At 49.4% G+C, this 24,843-nt stretch overlaps 1 protein-coding gene and 1 pseudogene across 1 annotated transcript; both read left to right on the plus strand.

Moving 5' to 3' along the window:
* The first annotated feature begins 984 nt into the window (after nucleotides 1–984).
* Nucleotides 985–24,050, plus strand: INPP5K (inositol polyphosphate-5-phosphatase K). Its single transcript, XM_066363533.1, has 12 exons — nucleotides 985–1,286; nucleotides 3,011–3,118; nucleotides 3,441–3,549; nucleotides 8,846–8,962; nucleotides 9,290–9,465; nucleotides 10,119–10,230; nucleotides 10,887–10,996; nucleotides 20,815–21,001; nucleotides 21,868–22,005; nucleotides 22,238–22,321; nucleotides 22,459–22,563; nucleotides 22,756–24,050. The coding sequence occupies exons 1-12, from the start codon at nucleotides 1,234–1,236 to the stop codon at nucleotides 22,813–22,815; spliced, it is 1,359 nt and encodes a 452-aa protein (XP_066219630.1). The 5' UTR covers nucleotides 985–1,233; the 3' UTR covers nucleotides 22,816–24,050.
* LOC136396370 (U4 spliceosomal RNA) lies at nucleotides 9,491–9,573 on the plus strand (annotated as a pseudogene).
* Nucleotides 24,051–24,843: the final 793 nt, after the last annotated feature.

Genomic DNA, 24,843 nt, shown 5'->3' on the forward strand with positions numbered 1-24,843 from the left:
GAAAGAGGGACAGACAGGAAGAGAGAAAGATGAGAAGCATCAATTCTTTGCTGCGGCATCTTAGTTGTTCACTGATTGCTTTCTCATACGTTCCTTGACAAGAAGGGGGGCTCCATCTGAGCCAGTGACCCCTTGCTCAAGCCAGCGACCTTGGTCTTCAAGCCACTGACCATAGGGTCATGTCTGATCCTAGCTCATGCCAGCGACTTCAGGGTTTAGAACCTGGGTCCGCAGCATTCCAAGTGCCACCCCTGGTCAGGCTAAAATAGTTCTTAATTTTGCTTTAGGGTCTGTGAACCTCCTGAAGCTTGTTTGTGAAACTGTATTTTTCTGGGGAAAGTCATGGCTCTTACCAGATCCTCAAAGGAATCCCATGACTGTCCGGCCTCCAAATATTAAGAACCAGTGACTTGATGAAAATTAATCTTTGGCAAAACAATCATTCCTCTTTATGTAGTAAAATAGAGGCAGTGATGTAGTTTTCATTCGTTGATGGCTAATTTTCTTAGAGTCCAAGAACTCCCAAATGTCCAATGTGTATGTATTAGGTAACCTGAGTCTGAAGAACCAAAAACAAAAAACACCTGAATGTGGGCTTGGAGAAGTAAGAATGGAGGAGCCCAACGACCAACATAAGAAAGATTACCTGGAGCAGGGTGGGAAAAGACTGGACTAAAAGCAAAACAGTGGCTGGACGGCCCCCTTTCTCCTTCGCTCTTTGGGCCTCTGGGCTTTGGGAAGCTGGGTGGGGGAGGCAGTACAGAAGTCAGAGACCTCATTTTGGTTATCAGTGAAACCTGCCGGTACAGGGACGCGCGGGCAACAGCTTCCGCCGGAAGATGCCCCACCACCACCACTGCAGGCTTCGCGCGGGGCAGTCTGGGAGCCTCGGGAACCGCGAGGGCGGGCAGCCGCACCCGCTTGGGAGGTGCAGTGTTACGTCGGGTTCTGATGACAATAGGACACGCCTTTCACGTCTTGGGCCCTTAAGCTCGTCTCCTCTCAGCCTTTCACCTTTTCGCGCTTGTTGCAAGTACCGCCTCTTTCTCCGGGCTGCACCATCCAGAGTCCTCCGTGCTCAAGCCCCGCCTCTTACGGGCGCCGAGGCGTAGGACCAGAATCCGGAAGAAAAACAGTCGGGCGGGACTGCGCCGGCAGAGACCTGCTGTCAGAGGAGTGCTGAGCGGTCCAGGACCGACTGGGGCGAGTCGGCCGGGCGATCGCGTGGGGACGATGGCGACCGTGAACCCGTGTAAGCCGACCGAACCTAAAGACAGGAAGCTCAGGTGAGGAAGGCCCGCTCCGGGCTGGATCACTGCTTCCGACCCAGTCGGGGCTGCGGAACTGGGGTAGAACCAGACAGAGAGAAGGGACCAGGTGTACAGGACTGCTTCTAGTTTGGAGGCCCTCGCAAATTTTTCTAGTGTCAAGCGAGCTGTGTTAAGTCCCACGCCCCTTCCAAACTCGAGCCGCGGAGCTCGTTCCCACTTGGGCGCCCCAGGCAGATGCCCAGTTGACTTCTGGAGGAAGCAGCAGTGTTGGGCTGTTTGAAGTTAAAGACATAACAGAGCACTCTCCTCTCAGCTCTAGAGTGGAAATCTGTTCTTAATTTTAATCAGCATTTACATCATGAGGTCTGCCTGATCCCGTCGTGACCTCCTAAACTCCAAAATCAGATTTATATAAGATCCTTTAGTGAAGTGGTACAGCCTGGTTTCATGCTTGCTCTTGAACAAGGAACAATGCTAATCACCAACTTAGTGCAAGTCACGACGCAAGGATTTGCCTCTAATCGTCGGACTTGAGAATTTGGGCAAGAAATCCCAACTCTTGCTCCCATTCACTTAGAAAAATCCCCTGGAAAAACAAGGCGCTTTGGAATAAAAGGGCTACCTTTCTTAATCCTCTGTTGGACAGCAGGGGGAGATCGTAAACAAACTAAGCACAGAATCTCTGAATGCACGAGAAGGTGTTTTTTTGTGTGTGTGTTGTTTTGTTGATGCTCACGGGAAGGGGCAGGAAGTTGCTATAAACCCGCCAAGAATTTCTTCAAGTTATGCTTTTTAGATTATAGAACTCTAAGAACAGGGTCTGGTGGAGAAGAGATGTTTTGGGATATCCTGCCATTTTCTAACCCTGTCCCATTCTAGATCTCTGGCTGCTGCAGGTCCTCTTCAGTGGTGTACCTAGGACTCACCCAAGGCTTTATGGCTGTGCTTGCTCTCCACAGAGCTTGTAGCCATTGCCTGGTCTGGATTCAGCACAGTCTGTGGCTTCCTTGGAGTGTTGCTCTAACTAATCAGTTGAGATGAGAGCTGCTGATCTAGTTCTGTTGCTTCCCTATGAAGCTCATCTGAAACTGAGATGGAGGATGTTATCCAACTGATGACTTTTCCCAAAAAAAAGAGACTCTTGAGACAGATGTTGAGAAACCTGTTAGAATCTTCTCCTTAGGCTCTCTTAACTGCTGACAGAATTAGTTGTGCTCCAGGGGTCATAGCCATAGGAATGAGTGAGGAAGGAAACATGGCATTATTACTGTTATTTTTGAAATTTCCCTGTCTTGTGGTTCTGAGGTCTCACAAGGTGAAAACTGAACCTGCAGTAGTATCTTTCTGATGGTCTTAGAAACCCTTGGGTTGAAGACTGAAAGTTGCTGACTGAGTCATAGATGATTGCTGCAGTGTGAATGGCTGGTGACATTAATAAATTCCTTACTATCCACCCCTTCCCTTGCCTGACCTCAAAACCTTTGGGCCCACGTCAGCAGCACCAGTGCTGCCAGATGTGAGCATCTGAGGGTCTGCATGAAGGAGCCAATCCAGGGTGGGCGTTTCCTGCCTCAGGGGACAAAGGTGAAGATGAAGTGCTTGTGGTTCAATGCCTCATGTTTTCCACTATGATTGCAGTGTATTGTGGTACAGTCATCAGCAGACCTACATCCCATCCATTACCTGGACAAGGTGTTATCCTCCTTCCTCCAAGACTTTACTTTTCATCCCTTCCACAGCATACATGTTGTGACATGGAATGTGGCCTCCGCAGCACCCTCTCTAGACCCCGATCATCTCCTTCAGCTGAACAACCAGAACCTGAATCTTGACATGTATATCATTGGGTAGGTGTCTGCAGGGGCCCTCACCCATCCCTGGATCTGAGATCAGGTGAGCCTGACCAGTCCCATGGTGTCCCCTGGGAAACACTGTCATCTGTCTTCCCTCACTGTGTCTGAGGGCTAGGAGCTTTCAGCCTGCATCAGGGCCAGTGTCTCTTTTCCTGGGTCAGCAATGGCAAGGGATTGGTGACCAACAGCCAGGGAAGGCAGAGATCATAGCCATGAGAACCCAAGGCTTAAGAGTCAGCTAAGGGTAGTACTAAATGCCTGTGGCAGAGGCAGTACCCTCCAGGCCTGGGGGGAACCTCTGACCTCGGATGGGCAGTTTGCAGGAGATGAACTGTGGGATCATGAGCCTCCTTTCTGACACTGCCTTTGAAGACCCATGGAGCAGTTTCTTCATGGATGTGCTTTCCCCTCTCAGCTTCGTCAAGGTAACTTTCAAGTTCATGGGAAATTGGGAAATGTGTCTTACCTCTTGTCGCTAACCCCCAGTCTTTTTGTCTCCCACTCGGCTCTCCTGTTGTTTCCCATTTATTTAAAGGCCTAAACCTCAGTTACACCTGGCTCCCTGGTGCCTTTCCAAGGTAGCTGGAGCTAAGCTGGGACCCCAAGGGTTAGTTTACACCTTGATATTTTTCAGGTTAGGAGAATTCCTTGAGGAGGTGCAGCAGGGCTCACTAATGCCTCAGAGCTTACCCCATCCCTAGGCAGTCTCTCCTCACGTATGTCACATGCAGTCTCTGAGTATAAGAATAATTGCTACCATTTATCAAATTCTTACATGGCGTTAAGCATTAAAATATGTTCTTTATTACATTATTTTAAAAGCTTAACAACTCTCTTGAATATGGATATTTTACAGATAAAACTAAGATTCAGAAGTTATACAGGCTCTCTGGGATTTGAATCCAGATCTTGTAGTCTACTTAACTTTATTGCAATACTGGTGAACTCTAAGGCTGACAGGTGTCCCATGGCTAACCTGCAGGTATCAGAAGATGTCCTCTAATTATAGGGGTCATGCACCTCAAATTCTCAGGAGCCCAGAGGTTAGGAAAGGAGATAGGTGTGGAGAAAAGGGTTGTCAATCTGAAGGGCCAGTATTCTTTGGGGATTCTTTAGATCATAGGAGAATCCACAGAAAGGCTCTAAATTTTTTTTTTTTTTTAGAGAGAGAAGTGGGGGTGATTAGGGGGAAGCATCAACTCGTAGTAGTTGCTTGTCGTATGTGCCTTGACCAGGCAAGCCCAGGGTTTTGAACTGGTGACCTCAGTATTCCAGGTCAGTGCTTTATCCACTGTGCCACCACAGGTCAAGCAGGCTCTAAATTGCTGATCTTCACCTTTCTGCCTGGCATAATTGAGGGATGAAACACACTCCTGTTCGAAACAACTAATGTAGTGCTTGAAAATACCAGAATTGCCCTAGTTTCTTTAGAATTAATTGTTACCCTAGTTTGCTTAAGAGTGCTAAGGCAGCTAGCTGACCTGTGATGGCGCAGTGGATAAAGCGTCAACCTGGAACGCTGAGGTCACCGGTTCAAATCCCTGAGCTTGCCTGGTCAAGGCACATACAGGAAGCAACTACTACTTGTAGATGCTTCCTGCTTCTCCTCCATCTTTTTCACTCTCCCGCTCTTTCTCTCTCTCTCTCTCCCTCCTCTATCCAAAAATCAATAAATAAAATCTAAAAGAAAAAAAGAATGCTAAGGCAAGGAATGTGACTCTTCCCAAGGAGGGCAGAGCCAGGAGGTGGGAATACATGACTTGGTCCTGCTACTGAGGCTAGAAAATGTCAGCCCCACGCCCTGGCTCCCTCCAGATCAAACTCAGGCCACTTCCTGCAGATAAGAAACTAGATCTCTCAGAGGGCAGAACCACTTCTCTCACCACCCACTCCCTTCCCAAGACTGGAGGCTTCCTTGCACCTCAGCTAACTGGCAAGTGATTGGTAGAATGGAATTGAGTCAAGGAAATTAGCTCAGCTTGTGGCAGGGACACAATCCATTCTACCCCTGCTGCGTCCTGAGGGCCAGGCACCCAAAGCAGACGACCCTCTTACCCCCAGCCAAAAATTGAAGTGAAGGGGTGAGTACTTGCAGCCTGTTACTTGGACAGGAGTAGGTTGAGATGCCTGAGGCTGCCTCTTTTGCAGGCTCCACTCCAGTCACCTCCTTTCTAGTCCTCAGCCCCGCCCACATCATTTCCTCTAAACTAGAACTTTCCCTACAAATCTCCTGCCTTTCTTCACAGCCACACCCTTTCTCCCCTTCTGAGACTTTCCTGCCCCCCCCCCCATGTCCCTGCTCCTTCACAAAGCGGATTGGCGCCTTTGTGGTGGAGCCCCAGTGGCCCAAATCAACTCTGCATTAGAATTAAACATTTTGTTTTCTTTTTTAACTTATTGGAATGACACTGGTCAACAAAATTATATAGGTTTCAGGTGCACAACTCTGCAACACATCATCTGTACACTGCACGGTGTGTTCACCCCCCCAAGTCCATCTCCAGCCATCAGCATGTATCCCATGCCCTCCTCCACCTCCCCCAACTCACCTTCCCCCCAGGAGCGACTTGAAACTCTTACTGAATCTTTATTCTTTCCCTTGAGAGTCAGTCTTTTATAGTCCAGCCTTCCCCCTACTTTTATTACTATCCTGTGTACATGTGAAGGGTAGAAACCAAGGCTGGGGGTGGGGATGGTGGAGTTGTGGAGACAGTTGTAGCAACGACTGCCCAACCCTAGGTTCTCACACCTCCCTCAATCCTGGGTTTGGGGTTCCCCCTGCTTTGACTCTTCCACGGTGCCAGAGCTCCTGGCCTGCAGGATCAAGTTTCATAATTCCTGGAAGGCCCTAGTACACGCTCCCCACCCGGGGATTTCCTCCTTGGCCTCTGCACCTCATGCTCCGGAAACAGCTACTTGAGTGGTGGATGTAGACGGCCTGACACTGAGATGGAGGTTACTAGCTACATCCATTCTCATGCCCGCCCACCTCCATGGCCACAGACAGCAGGGGTTTTGGCAGTACTGTTCTTTGATGTTACCAGGCAGTTCTACTGTTCCTTAGTCTCCTTTCGCTTCAGTCCTTCATCTGAAAAACAGGGACAGTTGTTCCTCACACGGTTAGTGTAAAGATTAAATGTGATATGAAGCACTTTAGTAGATGTTAACTGTTCTCCCCAACCTGCGAACACATGTCCTCTGTACTCGCTGTCATCCCCTCTCCACTGCTTTTGTGAACTTCCAACTGCCCACCATCTATAGTAATTTCTCCTTTTCTTTTTAGTGAGAGAGAAAGGGATAGAGAGAGGGACAGACAGGAATGTAGAGAGATGAGAAGCATCAACTCATAGTTGCAGTACCTTAGTTGTTCATTGATTGCTTTCTCATATGTGCCTTGACTGGGGGCTACAGCAGAGCAAGTGACCCCTCGTTCAAGTCAGTGACTTTGGGTTTCAAGCCAGTGACCTTTGGGCTTAAGCCAGAGACCATGGGGTCATGTCTATGACCCCACACTGAAGCTGGTGAGCCCGCGCTCAACCTGGCAACCTTGGGGTTTCGAATCTGGGTCCTCAGTGTCCCAGGCTGACTCTCTATCCACTGTGCCACTGCCTGGTCAAGCTATAGTTATTTTCTTAATTTTTTTTTTCTCACTGAGCTATATAACATAGGCAGAAAGTCACTGCATGTTTGATGGATTTTTATGTGTATCTATATCCATGTTACTGCCAGTCTAGTCAAGAGTTAGAATATTTCCAGTACCCTAGAAACCTCTCTCATGTTCCTTCCCTGCATCTACTTTTAAAAATCCTTAAGCCCAGGCTGGTTAGCTCAATCAGTTAAGAGTGTCCTCCTGGGCCCTGGCTGGTTGGCTCAGTAGTAGAGCGTCAGCTTGGCGTGCAGAAGTCCCGGGTTCGATTCCCAGCCAGGGCACACAGGAGAAGCGCTCATCTACTTCTCCACCCCTCCCCCTCTCCTTCCTCTCTGTCTCTCTCTTCCCCTCCCGCAGCCGAGGCTCCACTGGAGCAAAGATGGCCCGGGCGCTGGGGATGGCTCCTTGGCCTCTGCCCCAGGCACTAGAGTGGCTCTGGTCGCAACAGAGCGACACCCCGGAGGGGCAGAGCATCGCCCCCTGGTGGGCAGAGTGTCACCCCCTGGTGGGCGTGCCGGGTGGATCCCTGTCGGGCGCATGCGGGAGTCTGTCTGACTGTCTCTCCCTGTTTCCAGCTTCAGAAAAATACAGAAAAAAAAAAAAAAAAGTGTCCTCCTGAAACAACAAGGTTGTGGGTTCGATCCCCAGTCAAGGCACACAGGAAGCAACCAAAAAATACATGACTGAGTGTAACAACAAATGAATGCTTCCTTTATCCCTCTCCTCTTCCCTCCTTTCCTCTCTCTGTCTTTCTAAAAATTAATAAAAAGCCCTGTCCAGATAGCTCGGAGCACAGAGGTTGCCAGTTCAAGTCCCCAGTCAGTGAACATGCAGGAGCAGCTCGATGTTCCTGTCTCTCTCTCTCTCTCCCTGCCTCTCTCTCTCAAAAAAGAAAAATTCGCCCTGGCCGGTTGGCTCAGTGGTAGAGCGTCGGCCTGGTTTGCGGGAGTCCTGGGTTCAATTCCCGGCCAGGGCACACAGGAGAAGCGCCCATCTGCTTCTCGACCCCTCCCCCCTCTCCTTCCTCTCTGTCTCTCTCTTCCCCTCCCGCAGCCAAGGCTCCATTGGAGCAAAGATAGCCCGGGCACTGAGGATGGCTCTGTGGCCTCTGCCTCAGGCGCTAGAATGGCTCTGATTGCAACAGAGCGACACCCCAGATGGGCAGAGCATCGCCCCCTGGTGGGCGTGCCGGGTGGATCCCGGTCGGGCGCATGCGGGAGTCTGTCTGACTGCCTTCCCGTTTCCAACTTAAGCAAAAATACAAAAAATTTAAAAAAAAGAAAAATTCCTTAAAAATAATAGCTGCCAGTTAATGCTTCCAGTATCTCTCTGATATATTCCTGCTCTATGAGGTAATAGGCTGAGAGACTTGCCCAGTATCATCAAATCCTAAGGATCTGAGCTAGGATGTGAACCACATCTGGCTAAGTTCAAAGTCAGTACCCTTAGCCACTATCCTATACCCTATACAGCTGCATTCCTCTTTGAGGCCCTGGCCCACAGGGGGAGTGGCCTAAGAGTACCCAGAGGACCTCAGGAAGGCATCAGTGAGAGAAACACATAGGCATGCATGGGGCTGGGACTGAAGGGCCAGTGCCCTCCTGATGGCAGGGTGATGGCAGGGTGCCCTGGCAGCCTTGCCTTCTCTGTCCTCAAACCCCAGGTTCAGGAACAGAATCGAACTTGTTCGGCTCTCACAATGCATCACTTGGCAGCTAAAGGGAGTGAAACTCTGAGACTTGACTTGAGCTAACATAGACCCTGGAGGAGAGCATTTGGTTTTGTTTGTTTTTAAAGATTTTATTTATTGATTTTTAGAAAGGAGAAAGAGAGAGAGGAAGGCAGGGGGAGGGGGGCAGAGCAGGAAGTTTCAACTCTTCATTGCTTCTCGTATGTGCCTATGGCAAGCCCAGGGTTTCTAACCAGCGACCTCAGCGTTCCAGGTCAATGCTTTATCCACTGCATCACCACAGGTCAGGCTGGAGGAGGGTATTTATGTGGCACAGGGCCTGGTGGGACACACTCGATCTGTACAGGGAAATGAATGACCGTTGTTCTTCCCTGTCCTACAGGTCTCTTATGTCCGCATGCAGGGGCTCCTCTTACTGGTCTTTGCCAAATATCAGCATTTGCCCTTTATCCAGATTCTCTCTACTAAATCCACACCCACTGGCCTCTTCGGGTACTGGGTAAGGACTAAGTCTTGTCTGAGCCGAGAGCCTCTTATCACTGGGCAGGGAAGGGCTGTGGGCTTTAGAGCTGGGAAATTGGAAAATGGAAAAAGGGATAAAATGAGCCTTGGCATTCTGGCCAGGCTAGAGCCGTGCATACGTACTCTCCTGCCTCCTGAGGCCTCAGGCTGGGTGAGCTGGGCTCTGTGGAGGGAGAGCTCGCCCTGGGAAGCCGAAAATCTGGCTCTGAGGGAGGAGAGACTATCTCCCCTCGGGCCTATGATGGGAAAAGAGGTGTGTCCCACCCAGAGCAGCTTCCAACCCTCCTGCCCACTGTTCTACCAGGGGAACAAGGGAGGTGTCAACATCTGCCTGAAGCTTTATGGCTATTATGTCAGCATCATCAACTGCCACCTGCCCCCCCACGTGGCCAACAATGACCAGCGGCTGGAGCACTTTGACCGGATCCTGGAGATGCAGAATTTTGAGGGACTTGATGTCCCCAACATCCTGGACCACGAGTGAGCATTCAGTTACAAACTGCCAAGCTTTGCGCAGTGGCAGTATCGTAGCCAATGAGGTTTATCCGAGGCGCGATTATTGCTAATTGAAAACTTTTCCCAGTTACAAACTGCCACCCCTACCCGCTCTCCCTCAGCAGCCCGGCTAGCGTCCTCTGCCCAGTGTCTGCTGTTGAGCCAGAGGCAGTTTGTGCTACTCTCCTACCCTCTCCCAGCCTCATCCCTGACACCCCATCTGCTCTCTCATCCAGCTTTGTCTGCCTGAGGTCTGGGACCCCTTCCCTGGCCCCTCTGCCCTGCCTAGAAGCCCTAGACACTTCTGAACATCCCTGGTCAAGAATCCCATGGTTCCTGAGGTCACCGAAAGGGCTGGTTCTCAGCCTTGCCTGGTGGCCAGTTGAAGGAAAGGGAGGGAGGGCTAGAACCTGCTTTGTATTTGCCTCTTTCCTGTTGGGACTGGTCTGTTCGGCTTAAACTGTGGGGTAGAAGCCATGAGAACAGTCCTGTGGGCTTATGCCTTGGTCATCACCTGGCCTCTCCTGCATCTGGCTTCTTACCTGCAGCCCCTGGAATGAGCAAGCCTGAGCCACCTGTTACTCCTCCCGTCTCTGTCCTCATCACAAACCTCAGCCTGCCTTCTTTTCTTTCTGAAGCCTCATTGTCTGGTTTGGAGACATGAATTTTCGGATCGAGGACTTTGGGTTGCACTTTGTTCGTGAATCTGTAAAAAGTCAGAGCTACAGTGAGCTGTGGGAGAAGGATCAGGTATCAAGGGGTCATCCAAAGGGGTGCTGTGAGCCCGTGGTGGAGGGAGGGCCAACATGAAATATGCGGAGCATTGCTCAAGTTCCCTAGTGCCTGTCCTCCCTTCCCAGTCCTGGAAGCCCTGTTCCCAACCAGGGAGGAGTCTAATAGGACTTTCCGCCCCGGGACGGGGCAGCCAGTCCTCGAGGAACCCAGGGTGTAGTTACTGGGTGTGCATTATCACAGGGAGCAAGAAGGGCTTTGGCTGCTGAGCACCAACCTTCTTGTATTCCTGTCGTGTTTCCCATCCCCAGGGTTGCTTGCCTCCTAGAGGAGGAGGTGCCACCCATTTGGGGAACCCTGCCTACCCCAGCCTCCTCTCTGGCACAGGTTTGCCAGTGGCTCCCAAACAGATGGAACTCAAAGCCTGGGTCTGTAGTCCAAGGATTGGGAAATGGCAGGCAGCTGCCTCCCCTGGCACTGTGGGGTAATGTTTGCAAAAGGAGTCGGCTCTTCTGGGGTGGGGTGCGGTGCTGGGGCTGCCACTGGGGCTGTGAGAAGTGAAGTGGCATTGCTTGACTCTGACCTCATCTTGATGGTTGACCCGTTAAATGGAGTGTGGTGCTGGGCCACGGGGTCAGGACCACTGGGAGATGGGACTGTGCCTTTCTCTGCAGCTCAGCATTGCCAAGAGATGCACCCCACTGCTCCGGGAGTTCCAGGAGGGCCCCCTGCTCTTCCCGCCCACCTACAAGTTTGATAAGAACTCCAACAACTATGACACCAGGTGAGGGGGCTCCACCAGTAGCGAATTAGCCTATCTTGGGTCTGGAATTAGCCTGTGAGGAGGACATGAGGAGCCAGCAGGCCTGGGAAGTCAGGCTGCTGGCCCTCTTGGCAGTGGGAGCTGCCTCGGAATACAAGTGTTAGGGAAGCAGGAATAGTTCCAGCCATCACCTCATCACCTCTCAGGAGTGGCACCTCCCACACACACACAGTGAGGTGCTGACTGTGGGAGCTTTCCCAAATTGTCCTCAGAGAAAGCAGGTGGGGAGCCAGTGCTGGCAGGGACGGGAGGTGGGCAGTGAGGCACGCAGGGCCAGAGAACAAGTGGAGGCAGCTGATTGCTGACTTACCAGATGCTGCTTTTCAGCACTCTGGGAAATCCTGCCTCCATTCTCCAGGGCTCTCTGGTCCTCCCCAGATAGGGGCCTGGCTCAGCCATATACTGGTATTAAGTATCCCTGCCCTAACTGTGAGTGGGTCCAGTACTATTTAGGAAGGTGAAGTAGTAGTCATCAGTGGAGAATTTTATGGGGAAAAGTATAGAGACAGTACATCTAGTAGTTAGAAGCACAGCTCACACCTACGTGATCTTGGTATTTAAGGCTCAGTTTTGTCCTTAAAGTGGAGGTGATAACAGTACCCACCTGGGTTCAGGATTGAATGAGACCTTGAATATGTATAGCCCAGTAGTGCCTGGCACCCAGTAAGCAGTGTGATAACTGCTATTATTTTTAGATTCATGTCTTTGGGTGGTAGTTTTACTGAAAACCTTTCTAAGAAGCTGAGAATGGCCAGGTAACCACCTAAACCTTGGGCTTAGGGAGAGGAGCAAAAGCAGCTCTGGTAAGAGGTCCATGGCCCAACTTAGGGCGAGGAAAGATAGAAGAGAACCTTTTACATTATGGGGCTTTCTGGTTCACTTGGAACAGCTCCTTCATTTACTCCTATCAGGACTGTCTTCTGAAGGAGATAGGAGGTCCTCTAGGGCAATCCAGGCCTCTGGGACTTAGGGGGTGAATAGGTATCTCCACAGCCAGGCCAGGGAGAGGGGCAAAACTGCTGGCCCAGTGCTAGCAGTGGCATGCAGAGCCACAGTGTTCCCGCCAAGGAGTGGGAAGGCAGCGAGCCATCTCCGGAGTGTGGAGCAAGACGGAATGGAGTCATGGCCTGGGCAGTGCACACAAGAAGAGGCCGTGAGCACTGGAAACAGGGTTCAGCCAGGGCAATAGAGCAGGCCAGAAAGGAGGTAAGAGGGCAGTCTCCAGCTGGCCCCGGTCCACAGCTGTAGGGAGACTGCCTGCCAGTCTCCCTAGCCATCCATTGGAAATGTGAGTCGTGGAAATTATAAGGCCTTGGTGGGACAGGCTGGGGCCTTGGGGGCTGGGACCCTTCAGTTGACTTTATTTATTTATTTATTTTACAGTAGTCATAATTGGTTATTTGTATTTTATTTTATTTTATTTAGAAAATTAAATTTAGCAGGGTGACATTGATCAACAAGAGTACATAGGTTTCAGGTAAATGTTTCTACAGCATTTGAACTGTTGATAATGTCGTATACCCATCACCCAAAGTCAAATCATTTTCCGTCATCGTATATTTGTCCCTTTTTGCTTCCATATTTTATTTATTTATATTACACCTACCTTAGGAAAAAATTTGGGATAGTTTATATATTAGTTTTCTATTACTGCATAACTAATCAAGCCAAACATAGAGTCTTAAAACAGCTTGACTGTATTATCTGGCAGTTTCCCTGTTGATCAAGAGTCAGGGACTGTTTAGCTGGATCCTCTGCTTTCACAGGCTGCACTCGGGTGCTGGCTTGTGCTGATGCAGGTTGTTGACACAGTTCTTTTCCTTGTGTGTGACTCTGGTCCTCATTTTCTTTTCTTTCTTTTTTCTTTGACAGAAAGTCAGAGAGAGGGACAGATAGGGACAGACAGGCAGGAAGGGAGAGAGATGAGAAGCATCAATTCTTCGTTGCATCTTAGTTGTTCATTGACTGCTTTCTCATATGTGCCTTGACCGGGGCTCCAGCAGAGTGAGTGACCCTTTGCTCAAGCCAGCGACTTCGGGCTCAAGCCAGCGACCATGGGGGTCATGTCCATGATCCCACGGCCTAGTCAGCAACCCCATGCTCAAGCTGGTGAGCCCACACTCAAGCTGGTGAGCCCACGCTCAAGCCAGCGACCTCTGAGTCTCAAACCTGGGTCCTCTGCGTCCCAGTCCAACACTCTATCCACTACACCCCCACTTGGTCAGGCTTCTTTTCTTTCTTTTTTTAAAGATTTTATTTATTGCCTGACTGGGCAGTGGCTCAGTGGATAGAGCGTCAGACTGGTATATGGAGGACCCAGGTTCGAGACCCTGAGGTCGCCAGCTTGAGCGTGGGCTCATCTGGTTTGAGCGAAGCTCACCAGCCTGGATCCAAGGCCGCTGGCTTGAGCAAGGGGTTACTTGGTCTGCTGTAGCCCCACGGTCAAGGCACATATGAGAAAGCAATCAATGAACAACTAAAGTGCCACAACGAAAAACTGATGATTGATGCTTCTCATCTCTCTGCGTTCCTATCTGTCTGTCCCTATCTATCCCTCTGACTCTCGCTCTGTCTCTGAAAAAAAAAGAAAGAAAAATACCCCCACCTTCTTTGAGGCTTACATTAAAAAAAAAAAAGATTTTGTTTATTGATTTTAGAGAGAGGAGAGAGAGATACATAGAAAGACCATAGGGGAGGAATGGGAAGCATCGACCCGTAGTTGTTGCTTCTGGTATGTGTCTTGACCAGGCAAGCCCAAGGTTTCAAACCAATGACTTCAATGTTCCAGGTCAAGGCTTTATCTGCTGCGCCACCACAGGTCAGGAGCCATTATCTTGCTAGCTGTTGGTTGGGACCATTCTCAGTTCCTAGGGGCTGCTCTCGTCTTCATAGGGAGTTCACAACCAAGCTGTCTGCTTTCTTCCTCCCCACCAATTGACTTTAAAACCTTTCTGTCATCAGGAAGAGAGCTGCTGATAGGGCATGTAGCCAGATGTCCCATTGCCCCATCCCCAGGTATGGAGGGAAACGACCAGGAAACCGGATGAAAGTTATTGCAAACATCTGGGTCTAGGCTGCAGTTGACAGGAACTAAGAATGGGTAGAGAGATTGAGAGATGTAAAGGACATCCCCAGGTGGCTTAGCTAATGATAGTGGAGCTGGGGCTCATACCTGACTCTCTGGACGCTGGCTCACAGTGCTTTCTTCTACTCCACAGTACCTCTAAATTCACAGCTAGTTTTGCCAGCAGCAGCAAAAAAGGAGAAAAGGATCAGGACAGCAGAGTCTTGCTAAGGAGGAGGCAGATACTTATTTCCACATCATAGATACAGTCCACATTGTGGTCGACATTACTGAGCACTTTTTATTGCCAGGCATTGTGCATACGGCTTTGCCTACATCCCTTAATTCATACCGTGTCCTTATTAGGCACTGTTGTTACTGACTTTTTACAAATAAGGAAACTGAGTCTTGGACTGTCTAAGTAGGATAGTAACAATAAGTGATCAAGTAAGAATTTGAAATTGAGTCTGTGTGTCTGAGTGACTAGGAACAGGGGATGGGAGGACATCATAACTAAAAAATTGCTAGTTGGGGCCAGGGTCCAGAGGCAACTGGAAGTTCCTGCAGTGGCCAGGGCCTGCACACATAGGGAGCTGAGAAAGTCCTATCTATTCAAACCGGTGTTCATCCCTGAAAACCAGTTCAGACACCATCTGTACTAGAAAGTCTTCCCTGACCCACTCTTCCTCGTCTCAGAGTTCTTCTCTCTTGCCCTTATACTGCCATAGCCTTATATACACCATACTTTCCATTCTGCTTTTAGGACACAGTGTGCTTTTCTTTCTGTACTGTGAATGCCCAGAACTCAAAGATAGGATCTGGCCTGACCAGGCAGTGGCGCATTGGATAGAGCGTCGGACTGGGATGCGGAGGACCCAGGTTCGAGACCCCGAGGTCTCCAGCTTGAGTGTGGGCTCATCTGGTTTGAGCAAAGCTCACCAGCTTGGACTCAAGGTCGCTGGCTCAAGAAAGGGGTTACTTGGTCTGCTGTAGCCTCACGGTCAAGGCACTTATGAGAAAGCAATCAACGAACAACTAAGGAGTCCCAATGAAAAACTGATGATTGATGCTTCTTATCTCTCTGCGTTCCTGTCTGTCTGTCCCTGTCTGTCCCTCTTTCTGAATCTCTTTCTGTCTCTGTAAAAAAAAGAAAGTTGATGCTTCCTGCTCCTCCTCCCTTCTCTCTCTCTCATAACTAAAATGAATAAAAAAAAATCTTTAAAAAAAAGAAAAGAAAAGATGGGCTCTGATTTATGACCATTCCAGGGATGTATTATAGTGCCTGGTATATGTTTAGATGGAGAGCCTGAAAGGCCCAAAGGAAAAGATTCAATATTTAAGGAGCAACCAGTCTAGTAGAGGGACCCACCCATAGCAAGAGATCCAGATAAACACTGTCAAGTCCAGGAGTTGGCAGATCGAAGTTTCCAGAACTCTATGTGGAAGTGTCAAAGGAGGTTGAAGAGAATGTGAGGGGAGCAGCTGAAGCCAGGAGGAGTCAACCAGAGTTGTCAAGAAGGCAGCAGAGTTTTGCCGAAAGAAGGGCAGGCATTCCAATCATTCAGCAGCACTGATGAGAAGAATCTTGAGTGGAGCCTGGCCCTGCTGTACAGAGTAACTGAGCAAGTTGAGTGCAGGGCATGGGAGGCAGCTTTGCCCAGCCACAGCAGTGACCGGAGCCAAGATGTAATGAGAACCGAGGTCAGCTCCATTACAGCGGAGGGTGAAAGGGCTGAGGGCGGGAAATCCTGTTAAAGTCAGGGATTGCAATGGAGTTTTGTTACATGAACCCAGTCAACCTTTCTGCTAGGCAATGAGCAGAGGCTCTTGTGATCAGTCTAGACAAGACTAGTGTCCAGAGTTCAGTGAGACACTTAGAAGCCATCTACAGGGAGCTGGAGTAAAAAGAGCTTTTAGACCCCAAAATGGAACATATCCCTACTTTTGGGTCAGTAAATTGGCTCAGTTTTCTAGGTTCTTTTATATATATATATATACACACACACACACACTAGACTTTATTCATTTTAGAGAGAGAGAGAAAAGGGGGAAGAACAGGAAGCATCAACTCCCATATGTACCTTGACCGGGCAAGCCCAGGGTTTCAAAGCAACGACCTCAGCCTTCCAGGTCAATGCTTTAGGACTGTACCGCCACGGGTCAGGCTCAGTTTAGGTTCTTAAACCAAGAGAATCCTGCAGAGCTAACTACTTGGTTTTAGTTTTTTGAAAGTAAAGACATACTAATCTCCAGGAACAATTCTTGTATTCAGTCATGACCATTCAGCCAGAAAGCATTAGTGAGGTCTGGTTCAGGTAACGCACGCTGTAGGACGTTCTGGCAGCTGTGAATTGGCCACAACTAGCCAACCTGAAGGAGACCATAGAGGGCAGTAGAAGGGACACAGACTTTATAGTCAGCAGACCTGGGCAAGCATCCAGCTTCCACCTGGACAAGGTGACCTCTCTGAACTTCAGTGTCCTGTAGTAGAAAAATGTGATCTGTAACATTCTTCCAGTGTTGGAAGGATTAGAACAGTCTGTGAAACACCTGTCACAGTGCCCAATGCATAGAATGACCTATATTTCACTATATTCTTATTAGAAATGGAGAACTGCGGGGATATATGTAATATTTGATTCGTACACTTATTTTGCTTATTTGTTACTTGTCTTTTGTTTGTCAAACAAGCTCCTTGAGGACCTTGCCAATCTCATTTATCAGATTCCCCAGTTGGCCTGACATATAATAAGGACTCAGTACATTTCATTGAAAGAATGAGTACTACAAGTGGCCGGGGATGAGCCTGGACCAGGCCATGGACAAGTAGAAAAGAGGGATAGGCTGAGAGGTACTGAGGAGGGAAGAGAGACAGGCTATGGTCAGCCTTGGAAGGATTCTGACATGACAGCAGTCTGGGCTCTTAGCGATGAGGGAATTTGGGGAGGGGAATACTTTGAAAGGGAGAGTGGTATATTCTTGAGGTTCATGACCAAGTTTTAAGCATTGTTAGGTGCTGAATATTCAGACTCAGTGTCTGTAGTCTCTGGGACGGAAATACCACATTTTAATGTTCTCTGAACACTCCTCAGAAGAGTGAACAGCTGAAACAATCCAAGGAGGCCCAAGCAGATGTGGTTTAGCCAGTTACCACTTTTGGACCACTCCCTTGGCATGCCTTAATTTATTTAATCTTCACAAAGGCTCTTTGAAGTTAGTACTATTATCAATCCATCTTAGAGTTGAAGAAAGCAAGGCTTGGAGTGATGAAGTCATTTGTCCAAGGGCATGTAGCCTGTTTATCTTTAAAACTGGATTACTGGTTTATTATAAAAGGACATAACTCTAGAACAGACAAGTAGAAGAGATGCACAGGGCAGGGGGAGGGGGAGAGGGAGAGCCAGGAGCTTCCATGCCCTCTCCGGGCCGGCCACTCTCCCCAGTCGCCACGTGCTCACCAGCCCAGAACCACATGGCTCTTAAAGAACAGAGCAGAACCTTCCCCCCACAGGTCTCTGATTCTAGAGTTGGAGTTCACCATGAAGACATCATTCTGCGCCCTGGCCAGGTAGCTCAGTTGGTTAGAGCATTGTCCTGATATGGCAAGGTTGCGGGTTCGATTCCTGGCCAGAGCACATAAAAGAGTCAACCAGTGAATGCATAAATGAGTGGAAGAGCAAATCAATGTTTCTCTCTCTCTCAAATTAAAATTTTTTTAATATTTATTTCATTGATTTTTAGAGAGAGAAGATAGGAGAGAGGGAGAGAGAGACAGTAACATTGATTGTATGTGCCCGTACCAGGGATAGACCCAGTAACCTCTATGCTTCGGGATGATGCTCTAACCTACTGAGCTATCTGGTCAGGGCTCAAATCAAATTTTAAAAACATTTTTTAGTCTGACCAGGTGGTGGCACAGTGGATAGAGCATTGGCCTGGGACAAAGACGACCCAGGTTCGAAGCCCCGAGGTCACCAGCTTGAGCGCACGCTCATGTGGCTTGAGGACAGGCTCACCAGCTGAGCGCTGGCTCGCTGGCTTGAGCCCAAAGGTCGCCGGCTTGAGCAAGGGGTCACTGGCTTGGCTGGAGCCCCCAGGTCAAAGCATATATGAGAAAGCAATCAATGAACAACTAATATGCAGCAATGAAGAATGATGCTTCTATTGCCTGACCTGTGATGGCACAGTGGATAAAGCATTGACTTGAAACGCTGAGGTTGGTGGTTTGAAACCCCGGGCTTGCTTGGTCAAGGCACATATGGGAGTTGATGCTTTCTGCTCCTCCCCCCTTCTCTCTCTTCTCTCTCCAAAAATGAATAAATTAATTTTAAAAAGGAGGTATTGGGGTATTCTCTGTGAAAAACGGTGTTCCAGGCAGCAGAAACTTATAGAGTTAAGGTCCTGAGGCTTGAGAGAATATCCAGAGTGAGGTGAGTCTGGGGCAGCGGTGAGAGCTAAAAGCAGGGGCATCAGACTCCTGAGCACCGAGAAAGCTGTACTTGGGGACTTAAGCTGTATTCTTGAGGCAGTGAAACTTCTTAAAAATTTTTAAAGTAGGAAGTTATCTGACTCACCGAACCAAGCTTTACTACTCAATGGTTCATTCAAAACCAAGGGGGAGTAACCCAGAAATATCAACTATTCCCCCACCCAATTGCAGGACTCAAGGTCTTCATTTGGAGGGTGGGGCCTGGGTGCCCAGCATATCTTTTTTTTTTTTTTTTTTTTTAACAGAGACAGAGAATCAGAGAGAGGGACAGATAGGGACAGACAGACAGGAACGGAGAGAGATGAGAAGCATCAATCATCAGTTTCTCGTTGTGACACCTTAGTTGTTCATTGATTGCTTTCTCATAGGTGCCTTGACCATGGGCCCTCAGCAGAGCGAGTAACCCCTCGCTCTAGCCAGAGACCTTGGGTCCAAGCTGGTGAGCTTTGCTCAAACCAGATGAGCCAACGCTCAAGCTGGCGACCTTGGAGTCTCGAACTTGGGTCCTCTGCATCCCAGTCTGATGCTCTATCCACTGTGCCACTGCCTGGTCAGGCGCCCAGCATATCTTAAAGAAAACCCAGTAGCTGCTTGAGAGAGCTGGGTTAGGAGTCAGAGACTTGCCTATCTTGGGCAGCAGTTATGTAGGGGAGGAAAACACTTGCTTCCATGTTGCAGGTCTCTCTCATGCACCTCAGGAAAACTGGTAAGGGAAGAACAGGTGGGAGGCCTCTCAGCTGACTTCTGAGAACAAAGAACCATAATAGTTAGTGTCTACAGAGAGCTTATACCAAGCACTGTGCTAAACATTTTTTATGCTTTATCTCATTTAATCATCTCAGCAACTCTATGAGTTAACTACTGTTACCTTCTGCAATTTACAGATGAGGAAGCTTGCCTAAGCGGGGTTTCAGGTGATTTAGAGCACATGTGCTGTGGTCATGCTGCCCGGCCTTGAGTCCTGGCTCCACCACTCTAGCTATGTGACTTTGCATATGTTATTTCCCTTCTGAGACTCAATCTGTCCACCCATAAAGAGTGAAATAAACATTACTGATCAAAGACATGTAGTGAGCATTCCCTAAATGCTTCCCTTTCCTTTCCTAAGGTCGTACCTTTAGTAAGGGAGAAGCCAAATTCCAGCTCAGGAGCTACCTCCAAAACCCAAACCTTAGCTTCTTCGATCTACTGCTGCTTTTGTTCAAGAAATAAGAAAAGCTTTGAAATAGAATGTTTCTGAGTCATAATTTGATTCATAAAAATGTAGACTAACCTGACCAGGCAGTGGATAGAGTGTCGGACTGGGATGAGGAAGGACTCAGGTTCGAGACTCCGAGGTCTCCAGCTTGAGCGCGGGCTCATCTGGTTTGAGCAAAAGCTCACCAGCTTGGACCCAAGGTCACTGGCTTGAGCAAGGGGTTACTTGGTCTGCTGAAGGCCTGAGGTCAAGGCACATATGAGAAAGCAATCAATGAACAACTAAGGTGTCACAACGAAAAACTGATGATTGATGCTTCTCATCTCTCTCTGTTCCTGTCTGTCTGACCCTACCTATCCCTCTCTCTGACTCTCTCTCTGTCCTTGTAAAAAGATTAAATAAATAAATAAATAAATACCAAAAAAAAAAAAAAACATTTTAAAAAAATGTAGAATAGACTGAGGGTCCTTGGCTGAGTCTGAGAAAGGCCAACATACTTTTGACTTTTTTTTTTTTTTTAAGATTTTTATTGATTTTAGAAAGAGAAGGGAACCTGACCTGTGGTGACACAGTAGATAAAGCGTCAACCTGGAAGGCTGAGGTCTCTGTTTTGAAACCCTGGGCTTGTCTGGTCAAGGCACATATGGGAGTTGATGCTTCCTGCTCCTACCCCCCTTCTCTCTCTTTTTCTTTTCTCTCTAAAATGAATAAATAAGATCTTAAAAAGAGAGAGAGAGAAAGGTGGGAGGGGAGTACAGGAAGCATCAACTTGTTGCTTCTTGTATGTGCCTTGACCAGCGACCTCAGCATTCCAGGTCAATGCTTTATCCACTTTGCCAACACAGGTCACTTTTGATTCTGTTGGGTACCCTCCTTCTTACTGCCAGGCCGTGCTTCAGCTCTGGCCCAGGGGGCTCATGATTGCTGATAGACCCTGGTATTAGGGGCTCCAGCAAGCTCATGGGGAGCTACTGCTCTCCAGCCAGTGCTTTCTTCTCTCCCCATTCTTCCTCTTCTGCCATTCCCAGTGAGAAGAAACGCAAGCCTGCATGGACCGACCGTATCCTGTGGAGGTTGAAGCGACAGCCCCATCCTGGCTCCTGCACTCCCAAGCTGCCAGCCCCCCACTTCTCTCTGTCTCTGAGGAGCTACATCAGCCACATGGTGTACACCATCAGTGACCATAAGCCTGTCAGCGGCACCTTTGACTTGGAGGTGAACTTCTGGGCTGCCCTGCACCTGTCAGAGGAGCCTCCATGCTGGGCCAGGTCCCCAAACCCTCCAGTCCTGGATTCTAATATCAACATATCCCCCAGGGGAGACCTTTAGGAGGATATGATTGCCTTTCCTTCCAGGTCAGATATCGCAGCTCTTCTTAGGAGCTGTTGATGGCTCTGCCCTTCAAAAACCTGTTCAGACCCTCTGTGAATAGGTTTCCCTTTCCTCTTGGTACTGTCCCTGGGGGCTGAGTTCCATTATGCTTATTACCTATGTGAAGGAGGACTTCCTTTAATTTGTACTGAACCTGTCTGCATCAGGTTGCAGTCCTTGTCTTTTACCATCTAATGACCCAGTCGGTGTTAACCTTGGGGCTGCGGCTGCCTCAGCCTTCTGTTTTTCATACTGGTTTGTCTGTATACCTCCTGTTCGTTCCTTTTACTTGCCTATCGCTGTTCTTATCACAGGTACCCTTCCCCTGAAAACGGAATTTTGGTCTTTGCGCCAAGAACCCTGGAGGCATGAGAACAGTCCTGGCTCCTTAAACCTGTTGGCAATTCCTCCATCTCCCCCACCTTCACCCCTTAGCACTGGGCTCTCTGCTTGGTTACCCACCCAGCCCTCAGCCCTGTCCTTCCTGCCCGGGCCAGCACCCCTGACAAGCCTTTGGTCCTTGCTCTTTCCAGCTGGGCAGTCAAGGTCTGCTACTTTCTCAGGGCAGCCTAGCATTTTGTGCCTACCGTCCTGGGGCCCCTCCTCCCCCCTCTGACCCTTTCTTGTTGGAAAGGCACAGTAAGAACATTTATCTCTGGGAAAGGAATGATGCTATGAGTGTTCAACCCCTTTTCCATCCCTGTGTGTAGCTGAAGCCATTGGTATCTGCCCCACTGATCACCCTAATGCCAGAGGGCCTGTGGACCATGGAGAATGACATGCTGATCAGCTACTTCTTGACCCCCAACTTCCCCAGCAGCTCCTGGGACTGGATTGGACTATACAAGGTGATGTGATGGGCGAGGCAGGGAGTCTGGCAGCCGTACTCCTCTGGTTTATCTATCCTGAGGGCTCACAGAAGCTGGACACAGAGACTAAAGAGCTCATTTAGGGGCTGGCAGTGAAGGGGAGGGCATACAGTATGACAGCCAAACCTAGGAATGAGGCCATCCTCTCCTTAGGATGCCATAGGGCCTGTGTCTTCCCAGACCACTGACCACCCAATCTCCCCTCCTGCAGGTGGGGTTTCGCCACATTAATGACTACGTGTGCTATGTCTGGGTCGGGGACAACCAGGTCTCCTTCAGCGATGAACTGAACCAGGTACCTGTCCCCTTTCCTGAGATAGATATTCCACATCTCCAACAGGTGGGCTTGCCTGCTGGATAACTTGTCACTAAGAGCTGGGTGGGACCCAGGGCCGTGGAGCTGACCCCGTTTCTGCCCATCCTCCCCTCCAGGTTTACATCAACATCAGTGATATTCCTGAGACTGCGGATCACTTTCTCCTCTGTTATTATAGCAACAGTCTACGTTCCATAGTGGGGATAAGCAATCCTTTCAAGGTAAAGTGGTGGGGGAAGGGGAAGGGTACACAGAGGACTTGAGCTTGAGCCCCTCATCCATTCCCCCAGGCCACAGACCTAGCAGCCAACCCATACCTGGCTCTGCAGCAGTTGGAGAGGGGCAGCGATGGAACAGTGCGGAGGAAAACCTGCCCTTTCCCCTTCTGCTCACTGCCTGTTTTATCCTCGCAGATCCAGCCTTGTGCCTTCTTGGAGGAGGACCCACTGGGTGAAGTCCAGCCACAGATCTGAGCCTACATGAGGGGGAATCCAGAGCGGAGGCCAGAGCTGACAGCCAGCTCTGCTCACCACTTCCAGGAGCGCTGGGGGCCTGGCCCAGCCCCGAGAAGGCAGCAATTATCCTTCATCTCCCAAGGGGAGTTCTAGCCACACTCCTTTGCTCTCTCCAGTCCACATCTCTGGAATTAGCCATTTAAATACAGGTTTCTGCTGCTGAGATGTGAGTGAAACCAGCTAGTTTGTCAACAGTACAGACCTGGGGACAGTCCACCGGATGTGGGAAGGCTCCTCAGCCTACATCTCATTTCTTGATTTTACCCCTCCACACTTCTAGTCCTGCCCAAGCAGGCCTGCCAGGCACATGCCCCATCTGGCACGGGCCTGCATTCCTGTCACACCATCCTGGCCTCAGGCTGCCTAGGAGAGGGAGATGCTCACATTTGTACAGATTGGTTGATGCAAGCTGCTCTGGGTTCCAGGACTTGGCGTCTCATTTCCTGTCCCCCTGCGGGATGGGAAGAAGGTCTTGGATCCTTTCTTTGAGCAGAAGGAGTATGACTGAGTAGGAAGGATGGAGGGGCCCCTTTACAGAGGCTTTTATGTAGGGGTTGGGGGTAGGTTGAGTGTCCTGCCTGCGCCCCACTGCCCCCGTGGAGTGTTACCCAGGAAGTTTCAGTACCTGAGCAGAGAATTGGGACCCAGGTTCACTTCTGCTGGTGGATTATGCCCACAGCCTGCCGCCTTGTAATGGTTTGGTAGGTGGTGGAGGAGCTGTGGCCACAGACTTCTGCTGGGTGGTCTTTGCCCAGTTGAGCTCATCTGCCCCTACCTTTGCCTACAGTTATTGGCCAGAAACTTGCCCTCTCTCTAGACAACTCTGGAACCTAGAACTGGGGCTAGCAGAGAGGAAGGCTGGAATCAAGAAATTCTGGAGAATCTGGGCCTGTGAGGATATTCAGAGCATTCTCCAAGTGCTGTGTGGACATGGCTGTCTACTTCTACCACTTGCCTCCAGCCACAGGTGACTCAACAGTCCTTCCAGGAAAAGACACCTCAGGGAGCCTGCTCTGTGACTGTCACACTAGTCCTACAACCTGAAATTCAGGAACACTCCATTTGCTGTGTGTTCCATATTCTACCCTGGGAGCTGTGTACCATTAAGAACTGTCCCCCTGGCTTCTAGCAGGCCTTGATGGTCTGTGTTCTGTCTGTTACATTGGGGGATAATTAGAAATGTGGCTTTTACACTTGTGTGTGACTCCTTCATGATAGTGGGAAGGGGTATGGGGATGGGCCCTTGCTAGACTCTAGATCCAGACTAGACTTTGAGAGTGACAGATGTTGCCCAGGTGGAAATGGAATGAGGGTCTGGAATAGTGGCCCTCTGTCTCCCTTGTCCACTTGAGGCATACTGTTGGGTACTTAATTTACTCTGCTGCTAAGTAGGATGGCTTTCTTAGAACTGATAACTCAGAAAAGGCGCTTAATTTGCTCTCACTGGCTCACCCCTCCTCACCTGCCACTCCCATTTAATCTTGAGACTTGGTCCTGAGTTAAACTATCCAAAAATGTCACCATCTTTTCTTTCTGCCCCAGGTACCCCCTACCTAGAAGTCCCCACGGAAACCTCTATCACTGCCCCCAGTACATACATATATCTAAAGAACCCTGAATCCTTGCGCCTACCCACTTCATTCCATCTCTCATGCACAGCCATTGTGGGCGCTGTCACAAAGCACCCTTCATTTGTTAGACCACAGCTCAGAAGTGGCATGATAGGGTGGTAGTGGTATCATGCAGGACCAGAAACACAGGAACTGGGTCAAGACCTGAGTTTGAATTAGAGTTCCACATAGTCTCAGTTGTCTGTAAAATACAAATAAGGCACCTATTCACAACACAAAACAGCAATACAACACTATACCTACCTTCTCATTCTGATTAATGTAGCCCCAGGGCTCTGAGTCCAGGGGTCTTGTTTCTCATGCGCCCAGAGCATGCTTGTCCTCTGCGTGCCCACCTCTCCCCTTTCTCAGTAAG

Source organism: Saccopteryx leptura, chromosome 2 (assembly GCF_036850995.1).
Source record: "Saccopteryx leptura isolate mSacLep1 chromosome 2, mSacLep1_pri_phased_curated, whole genome shotgun sequence".
NCBI classification, from domain to species: Eukaryota; Metazoa; Chordata; class Mammalia; order Chiroptera; family Emballonuridae; genus Saccopteryx; species Saccopteryx leptura.